The following is a 14156-nucleotide window of genomic DNA, read 5'->3' on the forward strand; positions in this document are numbered from 1 at the left end:
ATTGTACATAAACTCTTCAAAGGAAAAAAAAAAAAAGTAACACTTTTCAACCCATTTATAAAGCCAACATAACCCTTATACCAGAACACCACAAGAATACCCCTCCCCCGCAAAAAAAGAGGAAAATTACAAAGCAATCCTGCTCATGAACATAAATGCAGAAAAAAGAACATAAATATATATTCAATATTAGGAAATCAAGTTTATAATAAATGTTAAACAACATTTATTATTATAAGAGGATAGTACATCACACTCAAGTGCCAAGTAAATCTATTTCAGGGATGGAAAGGTGGTTTAATATTTGCAAATCAATAAATACAATCTAGGGAATTCCCTGGCAGTACAGTGGTTAAGACTCCACACTTCCACTGCAGGGGGCATGGGTTCAGTCCCTGGTCGGGGAACTAAGATCCTGCAAGCGGCACAGCACGGCCCAAAAAAAAAAAAAAAAGAAATGCAATCTACCACACTAACAGAAATAATAATAATAATTTAATCATTTCAATAAATGTAGAGAAAGTGTTTGATAACAAAATTAACATTCACTCACAACAAAAATTCAGCAAATAAAGTAAAAGGGAACTTCTTTAATCTGATGAAAAATATCTACAACCCCCCCACACACACAAATATCCACACACACAAATATTAATGGTGAGCTATTAAAATTTTCCTAAAATTCTATCACCATTTCAATTCAACATTATGTTGGAGGTTCTAACCAGTGCAATAAAGGGTGGGGTGGGAGGGGGGGTTAGGAGGGATGTTGAGCCTTTGCAAATGGTATCACTGTATAGTATATGTAGAAATTCCAAAAACATTCACAGGCAAATTATCAAAACTAGTAAGTGGATTTACCAAGGTCACTGAAAAAACAGGTCAAAATATAAAAATCAGGAAATAAAATTTTTAAAGTGGTACCATTTATAGCAACCAAATCAAATACCTAAAAATAATGCAAATATGTATAAAATTTTACAGAAAAGTACAAAATGTTAGCAATAAATATTTCTTAAAGTCCCAAATAAATGGAGGAGCAGACCATACCCATAAAGTAGAAGACTCACTATAGTAAATATGTCATTTCTCCCCAAATTGGTCTATAAATTCAATGCAATCCCATTCAAAATTCCTATAGGTTCTTTGTAGAAACTGACAAACTCATTCTAACATTTAAATAGATTACAAAAAGCCAACTAGGGAAACCTTGGAAAAGAACAAAACTAGAAGACTTACACTACCAGATGTCAATACTTATTTTAAAGCTACAACAATTAAAGCAGTGTAGCACTGACACAAGGATAAACAAAGAAACCAATGAACTAAAAGAGAGGCAAGAAATACATAGATACAATTACTAACTTAGGACAAAGAAAACCCTGCAGTAGAGTAGGAAAAATATGACTTTTCCAAAAAAAAGAAAAAAAAATTAATCTTGACCTCCACCTCATATCATGCACATAAATAATTCCCAGATGGCTTGTAGACCTTACTATGAAAGGTTAAAAAACAAAGCTTTTAAAAATAAACATTGGGGGCTTCCCTGGTGGCGCAGTGGTTGAGAGTCCACCTGCCGATGCAGGGGACACGGGTTCATGCCCCAGTCCAGGAAGATCCCACATGCCGCGGAGCGGCTGGTCCCATGAGCCATGGCCGCTGAGCCTGCGCATCTGGAGCCTGTGCTCCACAGCGGGAGAGGCCTCCATACCGCAAAAAAAAAAAAAAAAACATTGGAATATACCTTCATAACTTTAGAGTAGACAAAAAATTCTCACAGTGCAAAAAGTGCTAATAATAAAGGAAAAATGTTAAATTGTTAAATTCTACTCATCAAAAGACACTATTAAAAGGTTTTAAAAGCAATCCATATATATAAAAATGTATACACATATGTGTATATGTGTGTATATATATAAAATTTATATCCAAAATATATAAAGGATTTTTACAAAACAATTAAGAAAAAATACATAAAGCCCAACAGAAGGCACTTCACAGAAGAGTATATACTAATGGCAAACAAGTAGTTACCACAAACCACAGGACAAAAATCTCAATGCAATACTACTATACCCCCACCAGAATAGCAAAAATGCAAAAAAAAAACAGACAACATAAAGTATAAACTAGAAAGTGGAATTTCGGGAATGCTTATTTACTGCTAGTGAGAGTTTAAACGGATACAACCACTTTGGAAAACTGAAAGCATCTAAAGCTATAGACATAAGTATACACTATAATCCAGCAATTCCTCTCCTACATATTTTGTGAACAGAAATGCATAAATGTTCACCAAAAAACATGTTGCAAAATCTTCACAGCAGAAGCAGTAGCCCAAAACCAGATACAATCTAAATGTCCATCAATAGCAGAATAAAATAACTTATAATATATTCACACAATGGATTGTTATGTAACAAGAAGAATGAGCAAACAACTAACAAATATGCATATAACATTTACTGGAAGAAGCCAGATATAAATAACACATGTCTATAATTCTACTCATATTGAATTCAGGGAATAGGCAAAACTAAGCTACAGCAATAGAAATCAGAACAGTGGTTGCTCCTGGGGTGGGGTAACAGAATGACTGAAGAGCACAAGAAATATTCTGGTGTGCTGGAAATATTCTATATCATAAATGTGGATGATTGTTAAACAAGTATACACATTTTCAAAATTCCCTATGCTATATGCAAAAGATTTGTACATTTTATTGTATTTAAATTATACCTCAACAAACCACTGTCAATATTTAAGCAAAAAAAAAAAAGCCTAGATTCTAGACAAGTGCTATGCAAAGTAGTCCGTCTACAAACTGTGAGGACCTATGACAAGATAAGGAGCTTGCACCAGACTGCATCAACACACTGCTTTCTTCAAAGAGAAAGTCAGCTGAACTAAACAATGGATTTCAACTAAACTGTTAGTTGTGGACACAGCTGACTCACATTCTAGTGAAGGCTCCTAACCTCAACCTGGACCGGAATGAGCACTGTTGTAAAGAACAACCATAGTGGTGCTTGTGGAGAAGATTAGGAAATGTCTTTGGTGAGACAAAGGAGGCAATGGAGAGACAAAGGAAAATGAGAACAGGCTAAAGTTCTTTTGGGGTAAGTTAGATATACTATTTTAGAAAAAGGAGAAAGAAGAAACAGAAAAAGTGAGATAATTTAAATAAAAATATAAGATAACAGAGTTAATTCCAAGTATATCAATAAATGCAAACATAAAGGACCAAACTCACCAGTTAAAAACAAAAGACAGACTGTATTATTTATTTATTTATTTATTTTAAATTTTTTTGCGGTACGCGGGCCTCTCACTGCTGTGGCCTCTCCCGTTGCAGAGTACAGGCTCCGGACGCGCAGGCTCAGTGGCCACGGCTCACGGGCTCAGCCGCTCCGCGGCACATGGGATCTTCCCGGACCGGGGCACGAACCCGTCTCCCCTGCATTGGCAGGCGGATTCTCAACCACTGCGCCACCAGGGAAGCCCAGATAGTATTTTTTAAAAAATAATAACCTATTATATATCAAAAGAGCTGATAGTGAAAGGATAGAAAATATATAAATAAAACTGGTAAAGTATACTAATTCTGAAAAAAAAGAGGCCTTAAGACAAAAAGCATAATGAGGCTTAGAGAGGTTCACTAAACAATGACTGAAAGTCCAATTCACCAAGGAAACAATTCTAAACAGGTACACATGTAACAAAATTAATTTAAAATAGAAAAAAGCAAACAGTTGATAGAATTTTAGAGCATAAATGGTAAATCTACTATCACAGTAGATCTTAACACACTCTTTTCAACTTTTACCATCAATTCGCCATCCTTTCTCAGACTATCTTCTTAGATCCAAAGAGAATGACACACAGACACCATTCCGTTCCAAAGCACAGAATGAACACTTTTGTAGTCTCCCATCCCATATACACAAGCCAAATAATCAAGGAGGAAATTCATGGATCTTAGAGACTAATGGTCAATTCAGACATGTACTGAAGTCTTCCAGAGGCTATTTCATCATTTATGTTACAAGAACAGTGAACTGTCTGAAAAATGTCAGGTACTAGGCAGCTGACTGCTGCCATCTACTGGACACAATGGTCATTTCAACTTCAATCATACTCGCTTAAAAAGTTCTAGTAAGAGAGCACATAAGGCCCTAAACCGTAATCTTTTCTGAACTTCCTTTATCTAACGAAATAAGAGATGCTGCCTCTAAATTAAGTACGTGTCCTCTCCATGTCTGTGCAATTTAACAAGCCTCTGGTAACATTTATTTTTTTCCAAGTCACAGGTTTATATGAATAAACCTGTGAAAATTACATCACCTGAAGTCTACCTGGAATTTAATATACCACAAAGACTACCAATTTTCCCATACAACTACTGGAAAATTGATTTTATATACTCAGTAACTACAGGGAATAACTTTAATCACACCAACTATACTTTACTCACATGGCATATAATCCACATTACTTGCAATTTTTCTTAAAATATGCATGTATAAATATATGGTAGGTCCTCTAGTGCTCATTCATATCTGGTGCCCTCGCCTACCAGGCACACAGGAAAATTACACTTCCTGCCCACTCAGTACATAAGATTAGTTCCAGTCAGTATGTTGTGAGTAAAAGTGCCATATGCCACCTGCAGGCCACAGCAGTAACTGCATGTGTGAGGCCCTCTGCCAGTAACTGCATGTGTGAGAACCTCGTTACCAGAGTGACAAAGGGTCTCAAAAGAGCCCCAAGATCAAAGCAGCTTGGAACACTGAAGACAGTTGCCCTAGAGAGTTGTCCAGACCTACAATAGACATTTTAAGGGTAAAAAATAAACTTTTATTGTGTTAAGTCACTGAGAGTTGGCACTGAGAATGTTACCTCAGCACAGCCTAGCCCAGGATTTCTCATCAGCAGCACTATTTACATCTTGGGCTGGATAAATCTTTGTTGTGGGTGCTATCCTGTGCATTACAGGATGTTAAGCAGTATCCCGGTGTGTACCCATTAGTTGCCAGCAGCATCCCTCAATGTGACAACCAAAAATGTCTCCAGACATTGCCTTCCCCTACTGAGAACCACTAACCTAGCTTAACCTGAACAGTACAGGGTGTCCATATGAATATGTGTGTGTATTTATTTACATACAGCTGACCTTTGAAAAACATGAGGTTAGAGGTGCTGACCCTCTGCACTGTTGAAAATCCACATTTAACTTACAATCGGCCCTCTATATATACACTGTTCCTCCATACCCGCATTTCCGCATCCGCAAATTCAACCAACCACAGACTGTGTAGTACTGTAGTATTTTTACTATTGAAAAAGATTCATATATAAGTGGACCCTCGTAGTTCGAACCCATGTTATTCAAGGGTCAACTATATTATGAATGTGTATGAGAACATATTTAACTCGTGCTATATTATACAAATATATGCTTTATTATGTATTAAGACCAGATGTTTTGTAGGCCTTTAAGAGATATGAATTCCCATTTCTCAAACTAGGAAAGTTAGTTCATAAACTTAAAAAATCCAATCAATATCCCAAGTCTCTCTATAGCAAAGTAAACAAAATGTTCCAAAATGGTATATAAATCCATACATACTATGCTGTTCATCTCAGAGGACTCATAGCTCCCAACTGGGTGGACATTTCCAATGGGCTCCAAGCCCTCTTCATCCCACATGTACGTTCCATCAGAGCTATCAGATGGAGAGAGTTCAAATGAAGAACCAGCTCTGTAATCTGTATCTGGTGAAATCAAGTTGTTTCCAGAAGCATGTTTTGAACATTCACTCCTGTCTTCAGTTGATTTTTTAAAAGAGAGGAAAAATAAGTTATTAATTCATAAAAATATAATTATTTCTCAGGTTCAAAAAATATAAGATTTAATAATTTGATATATTATAGCAAAAAAGTTGGCAAAAAATATTCATAACTAGAATCTTCTAAATCTAAACAATAAAAAAATCAAGATGCAAAATCTTAAAAATAAACTACTAAAATATTTCCCAATAAAGAAAATTCATTGAGCCATCTTTCACTTCTGCAACATTTCTAGAAATGTACATAAAGCCTCATATTCTTTGAATATTTCCTAAGATATTTATTTTTAAGCACTGCCCAGGAAAGTCTTTACTCTGTGTATATCATTTAACCTTGCAGTTGACTCCTTATAAGGAAATAACTTGCTCCAGCAGTCACTCCTAACTAGAAGACCCTCAGGCAGTCAAGGGTGTATGCATATCTCCAGGGATGGCCTAGTCCTTCAACCAGATTACATGCCTATACCCAAACCGTCAGTTTGTTCCTTTTTCAGGCCAGATGGGCACAGAGATAAATTTTCTCCAGTATTTAGCACCAGGATTACCAAGTATAAGAAGAAATGTTTAACAGGTGCTATCTCACTCTCAATTAAAAAAATTAAGCTCCTCTGAAAGTTTAACTATTAAGTCTACTAAGCAAGAAATCTAACTCTTCCTTTAAAAAAATGAAAATTGCCTAGGATAAAAAAATTCATTAGATTGGACATAACCTATATTAGTCCATTTACCCTTTGGTACAGCTTTACTCTTAACAAATAGTAGTGATCTACTACCCTAAAGGAAGAGATGGTTTAAAACAGGCTGCCACTGATTGGAGGAAGCAGGGAAAAAAAATAATTTTGAAGCAAGCAGGAATAAGCCTGCGTGTGACAAAGAAGAGCAAAGGTAAAATACCATAAGGGAATGAATATTTTTATGGATGTTGTTTTAGCATGAAAAATAGAACAAGGGACAAAAGTCACAAGGAAGGTAAATGTTGCCCCATTCCAATTTTGTCTAGATCCATCCTTCCATGAAATTGTTAGTATCCTGGTATTAATCAGAAGATAATCCTAAGTGGAAATTCAGTTCTATTATCTAGGAGAAAGCAAAAAAAATTAAGGACATTAATATTTACCAGAGACACTTATATCTATCCACTCATCAGTTTTACTGAAGGATTTTTCATTTTCCTTGGGGGAATCAAATATATCCTTTGGTGGTTCATTTTCACACTTTTCTTCTTTGAGAGAAATTTCCTCTGGAGTTACTCTAGTTCTGTTGGAATCTTCTATATCTATAAAATCATCACTGAAGTCTTCACTTAAATCATTCTTATCAGAAGATGACAGAGAAGACAATGAAATGTCATCCACATCATCACCCAGGTATCTAATTTTAGTATCATGTTTCATGGTCTGGTCATTTTCTGTTATATAACTATCATTTTCAATTAGTTCTTGGTCCTTATCCTTAGCTCTGTCCTTAGCCACAAGTGCAGCATCTTCCTCTATACATGTGTCAGCCGGTGAATTTTTATTACCATCAACTGTGATAGTCCCAGAAAATGGAGATCGGCCAGATTTCAGTAGAGAGGGATGAACCATCCTATAACCCAAAGTGGAAGTTACACCCGGGCCATTTGGTAAAGCCAACTTCTTTCCACCAGCAGCATAAGGCCTATTAAATCCATACCTTAAATGTTCATTCCCATTGAGTACTTCCGACTGCCGAGAATTTCTTGCTAGCATACTTGACCTCAGAGGCACTCTAATGGGTAGCTGTTGATTCTGATAAGGCTTTGTAAGATCTGCAGCTCTATTGAAGGAATGTGATCTGGTTATAGATGAAGGTGGAAGGAATGAATTCTGAATGGAATGTGAAAAACTCTGTGACCTAACCATTTTTTCACAAGCAAGAGATTTAATATTATCTAGGGATTGTGCTAAGCTTTCTCCAGAACTGCTTCTGGTGGCACAGGAGTTTGCTCTAGGCCTTTGGATGCTACCAGCTGATCGGTTTCCATAAAATCCATTCAACTGCGACTTTGGAGCACTGACTGAAGCATATGAAGTCCTTCCTAATAATGTGCCTTTGGTGAATTTACCCAAATTAGACGGTCCAGACAAAGACTTTTGGTTTAACTCTTCTGCAGATGACACAAACATAGTAGATGTCTTTGCTAACTTTGATGTGAGTAAAGAAATACTTTTCAAACCTCCCTTCATCCCATTTTTATCAAACATTCCTTGAGCAGGTGCATGTTTTTCAGGATCAATTTCTTTATCATGTGAACTCTGAGTACCGTTAGGCTCTTCAGGACTTTGTGCACTAAACTGGTATTTATTTGCCGTTCTCCAGTTAAATGAATGGGACAATGAACAATCAGAGCCATTATTTTTGATGTAACTTTTGGCATTGCTACTCTTGGAAGTTCCCAATAAATTAACAGGTTTTCCATTTGGCATTGGTTGCAGTGTACTTCTTACAGGTTTTGTTCCATACTTTGGCAACTTGGAACCCAAAAAAGTCTTGATTTGTGTTTTTTCTTCCATGAGCTATATGGTGCATTTGTTCTTAAAATTTGACAAAATCTGAGGAGACAAAAAAGCAGATTAAACATTTCTAAATAAGGATAATTACATGAATTATTACATAATATGAATGCATATTGTTAAATAAATGCAGCAAAAACCAAGTTACTCATAATTCCTACAGAACTCTTAATAAATACTGATTACACTAATTAATAACTTCATGTTAGAAGAAAATAAACATTTTTGTAAACCCTTTTATTAACTTGGGCTATGGATGATGATAGCAAAATCCAGAAATAATAAAATTAGACTATCAAATTTGTATTAAAAAATAACACTTCTACAGCACATCTTCCAATTTCCAATCCAAATTATTTTTTCCATTTTGGGTAATATTATTTCCTTCAAAAATAAAAACGTGACTTTGTTTTTTTTGGGGGGGGGGTTCGCGGGCCTCTCACTGTTGTGGCCTCTCCCGTTGTGGAGCACAGGCTCCAGACGCGCAGGCTCAGCGGCCATGGCTCACGGGCCTAGCCGCTCCGCGGCATGTGGGATCTTCCCGGACCGCGGCACGAACCCGTGTCTCCTGCATCGGCAGGCGGACTCTCAACCACTGCGCCACCAGGGAAGCCCTGGTTTTTTTTTTTAAGTGCACTTGATCTTATAAAAACTGGAATGCAATTTAAAACTTTCATTATTAAAGTTACGAGAAGGATGTAGATAAAGAATCCAACAGCACCAAAAAAATTCTTCTGGCATCAAGGGCTGAAATGTCAGCTGTCATGTTAAGCAAATATCTCAAAAGAATTTCTATCCAGTAATATAAACATACATTACAGTTAGTGTCAGGGTGAGAAGTATAATGAGTTAATAACATTGATTAGTCCATTAATCTCAACCTCTCAAATTTTTTTTCTTTAATATTTATTTATTTGGTTGCACCAGGTCTTAAGTTGCAGCAGGCAGGCTCCTTAGTTGTGGCATGCGAACTCTTAGCTGCAGCATGCATGCGGGATCTAGTTCCCTGACCAGGGATCGAACCCAGGACCCCTGCATAGGGAGCGTGAAGTCTTATCCATTGTACCACCAGGGAAGTCCCTCAAATTATTTTAAAGGTAATAAACAACAACAAAAAGGTTCAATGAACACAAAAGAGCATAAAAATAAAGTGTCCTCTATGTGAGTAACTTTAATAAATTATGTCATCTGATGAGATTACAAAAATGAGATAAAAATATTAAAATGCCCTAACATTAACAAAAATATAATATGGTCACTATATGTTCACTGTGGTTATATAAAAATGTTGTAACACGGGCTTCCCTGGTGGTGCAGTGGTTGAGAGTCCACCTGCCGATGCAGGGGACATGGGTTCGTGCCCCGGTCCGGGAAGATCCCACATGCCACGGAGCGGCTGGGCCCGTGAGCCATGGCTGCTGAGCCTGCGCGTCCAGAGCCTATGCTCCGCAACGGGAGAGGCCACAACAGTGAGAGGCCCACGTATCGCACACACACAAAAAAAGAGACAGACTAGGGCTACCCTGGTGGCACAGTGGTTGGGAATCTGCCTGCCAACGCAGGGAACAAGGGTTCAAGCCTTGGTCCGGGAAGTTCCCACGAGCCACGGAGCGGTGAAGCCCATGCACCATAACTGCTGAGCCTGCGCTCTAGAGCCCGCGAGCCACAACTACAGAAGCCCCGTGCCTAGAGCCCCGTGCTCCTCAACAAGAGAAGCCACCACAATGAGAAGCCCGCGCACCGAAACAAAGAGTAGCCCCCGCTCGCCACAACTAGTGAAAGGCCGCGTGCAGACCCCAAAGCAGCCAAAAATAAATAAATAAAATTAATTAATTTTTAAAAAAGACACAGACTATACATACGTGTGTGTTTCATTTTTCAGCCAAAAATCCACCAGCTACAGTCGAACAAGAAAATGCTTAAACTAAACATCTCTAAACTTTAAAAAGTAGTGGCCAGAAAAAGATTCTGCACAGTGTGATCTGGCTCCTAGCCTGATTACACTGCCTAGAAGCAATAATGAGAAAAATTGGTGAGTTCATAAAACTTGAAAATTTTAATATATAAATATTTTAATAAATATCCTCCGGTTTGGATATAAAGACCTGCTTTGGCATGCCCTAGAAAAGTCCAGGAGAACATCTTCAGCACAGAAGCTTTAAAACCTAAGCTGAGACAGGCAGAGTGGCCACCAGAACCTGTTGACTTCCAAGGCATTCTTCTGAGTTAAAGAAAGGGTCTGAAGCCCCTAGAAATGTACTACAACCTCGGCAGGATGGAATAAGGCCAGTACAGGACACTTAACAAAATCTAAGGAGACAGGAGAGCCTGGAGCCCCAGAAGAACTCTCCCCCCACCACCACTTTATATCCTTCAACTACAGAGAAGCAGACAGAGAATAAAACACACTGCTCAAAAGATGTATTGAGGGGGTACAGTAAAAGGAGGAGACAAAGTCACAGCTAAGATGAGGATGGCATCAAGAAGAACTCACCCATGTTATATCAGGGCAGATACAAAGTCTTGACTTCACTATCCAAGTATTTACCTAGCAAGATATAAAGAAAAGGCCATGCAACTGTATAAACAAGAGGGTGGAAAGACGAGGAAAGAAAAAAAGAACCTAGTCTGAAAGCAAACATAACACAGGAAAATAAGGAAATCCCCAATGAGTTCTTTGTAACAGAAAACAACCTAATAAGCACATACATTTAATAAATCAAAAGCTCAAAGATGAAAAGACAAAACAAGTAAGTTGAAAAGAAAAGCTATGGAGCTAAGAAAATCAATTAAGAAAAATGAATTTGAAAAAAAAGCAAGAAAAAGAACCAAACACTGAAAATCAAACTAATGGCAAGAAGAAAAATCATAAGAAAAATCTCCTAAGTACTGAGGAGAAAAACAGACAGAGATACCAAGGCAATCAGATAGAATAAGTAGGACAGAGACTAAACAGAAAGATACTTAGTATCCCTGAAGTAGAATAACTAAACAAATAGAAGAGAAAAAGCAGGTAGACATGATAGAAAATAGTCCTAAAATAAAGGTAAAGAAAATCTACAAAAGGAAAGGAAAAATACAATAAACCATAGATCCAAATACATATCTAAATTAAATTAATAAAACGTCAAGGATAAAGAAATAATTCTCTGGGAATGCAGATCGAAAAAAATCATTTTGTAAAGAAAATTTTAAGACTTTTGAATAAGCAAAAAAGATCCTTCTGATGAAATGCTGCAGCTTCTAGGGATAATTTAATCCTACAGGAATTGTCATTGGACTATTTTACCACTCTGTAAAGATAGAGGTTAACATATAGAAAACTAATGGTAAAGCACAGAATTCTTGTCTACAGACATGCAAATAAATTCTGCCCATTTCAGTTGACTTCTCTCCACCATGATGGAAGAAGCCAGCTTTGCAAATTCACTTCAATATTCCCGATCTATAAATGTACGTGTCCTTTGCATTCTCCCTTGGGCCAGCTATAACATATCTCTGACTCCCTCATTAATGATTAGATAAATAAAACCTTTAACATGTCCATTTGATATCTGAATAAGAGTCATGATTTAATTCTTTTCTAAAATTTATCCTTAGTAGTTTTGGAAATTCCACCAAGATACCCAGTGGATTCACCTGACAGAGCTAGGTAACTTCTTTGCCAAAATAGTACATACACCTCACAGGCAGCTCAAGCCCAGACATTTCTTGTCTCCCAGAGGTGAACTAAGAACAGCAATAGAACTTTGTTAACTGTGCTTTCTATTTTAACTTTCCTCTCTTCTAATTTTGTTTTTGGTTTATTTATGGTCAATAAGTTATTCTCTGTTGGTGATAACAATGATTCAGAATTTGATTTTATGGACTGTCATTCAGTGATCTCTGTAAACAATTTAATGGTTTATACAGATCTGTGTTGGGTGAGAGAAAAAGAAGAATCTGATTCATTAGTCACCTGTTCACTTATCTCTTTTGTTTACCTATCTTTTTTTTTTTTTTTTTTTTTTTGCGGTATGCGGGCCTCTCACTGTTGTGGCCTCTCCCATTACGGAGGGATGTGCAGGCTCAGCGGCCATGGCTCACAGGTCCAGCCACTCCACGGCATGTGGGATCTTCCTGGACCGGGGCACGAACCCGTGTCCCCTGCATCGGCAGGCGGACTCTCAACCACTGCGCCACCAGGGGGGAAGCCCTATAAAGTCTCTTAAAGCAGCTCTGTTCCGACTGGCTTATAGAGATAAATATGCACTATTTTTATAAATTGAATATTACCAAAATTCCCAGAAAATAAGCAAATTGATCTTCTAATATTTTAAATGTGTTATATATTTTTAAATTATTCTTACAGAAATTAATTCAGAAAGGTTTTAAGAACCAAGTTCATATAATTAAGGTAAATGGCAAATAAAAATAGTTTAATAAAATAGGTTTATCTTCTGCTTTTTAAAATCAATGTTAAGTATAATACAAGCATACATCTTTATTCCATTAGAGTAACTTTCTAAAACATATATAGGCTTACGGATCAAATAAGCCAGTATTACTCACACACAGTGTTTAAGACTATGAAAATGTAAAACTGTATTTAAATTGAATGACTATTCTGACAAACTTTTCATTTCAACAGTAATTATGTTTTATAGTATGTCAGCTTACAAATAATTTCCAAGAACTTTAAGGTAACAAAAGCTTAGACTAATATTAAACTGAATTAATTAGTGGATAATCACTGGCTTGCTAGATCATTTCTAAGTAAGAATATTAAAACTTTGGTTACTAAGCATAATTTCAAGTTTATATGCTTTTGCTTCTTGTTATTGTGTGCTACAGAAAGACCCTCTTTGGGACATGTAAATGAACATGTTCGTTTTTGCTACTTTGAGAAATTGTACACTAGATCCCATTTTTATAAAAGTAACATGCCAGATAGGTAGATAAATAGACAGACAGAGGATATAACATAGAGATGTGCGTGCACCTATATATTTAAACACACAAACTGTTAATAGTGATTACCATTAGGGAAGTGAGAATTAGGTGAAAAGAAGTCTTCTTTTCACCTTTACATCGTTATTGCTTAAATACTTTAAATATGCCCATATTTTTACCATTTAAAACATGTTAACTAAAAAACTGCATTTAAAAAATTAAAACTATTTATTCAGTATCAAACAAGACTCTTAAACAGTTTAATCTTACCAAAAAAATTATTTAAAATTAAGTTTAATATTACAGAAAATATACTTAAAAGACATAAAAATAGAAGTTTGGATAAAACACAAAAGAGGATTTTTTTAGTCAACAGACATTATTTTTTCATAAATTACTATTTCAATTTCTCCAGACTTCAACCTCAATTTATTGTTTCACTTATCAATTTTATCTTTAACATTTTATTCTAAATTCACCATATCCATTCCACAATTCTAGTTCTTACCCTCATCTCTTTCTGCATTACTAAAAAGCCTTCCTATTCCTACGTTATCAAGATTCCGACTCCATTTCTATTCAAACTGTCAAAACAGTTATTCTCTCAAAGCACAGATCTGATCATGTCATTCTATAGATTAAAAACCACGTGTGGCCCAGGAACAACAAAATAAAATCCAAAACCCACTGTACAGAGATCAAGCTTCTCTATTTGCTTCTACCCTATCACTGCAGTACTATACATTCTAGCCAAGATACATTGTCTATCATTCTCCCAAATCCATCCTATATTTTGTACCTTCTATGCCTTTGCTAAAGTTGTAAAGACCATCTTGAAGAT

General features: G+C 36.4%; 1 protein-coding gene across 7 annotated transcripts in view; it reads right to left on the reverse strand.

Annotated features, from left to right (window-relative positions):
* CCSER2 (coiled-coil serine rich protein 2) overlaps window positions 1-14156 on the reverse strand; it is a 162786-nt gene that overhangs the window by 119631 nt on the left and 28999 nt on the right. For all 7 annotated transcript variants that reach the window (XM_060286121.1, XM_030862786.2, XM_060286119.1 and 4 more), the window contains 2 exons: window positions 6967-8422; window positions 5630-5826 (listed from right to left, as the gene is read on the reverse strand). In XM_060286121.1, the coding sequence (XP_060142104.1) occupies window positions 5630-5826; window positions 6967-8383 (1614 nt within the window). In that variant the 5' untranslated portion in view covers window positions 8384-8422. The remainder of the gene's footprint in view (window positions 1-5629; window positions 5827-6966; window positions 8423-14156) is intronic.

This window comes from Globicephala melas, chromosome 16 (assembly GCF_963455315.2).
Source record: "Globicephala melas chromosome 16, mGloMel1.2, whole genome shotgun sequence".
Taxonomy (NCBI): Eukaryota; Metazoa; Chordata; class Mammalia; order Artiodactyla; family Delphinidae; genus Globicephala; species Globicephala melas.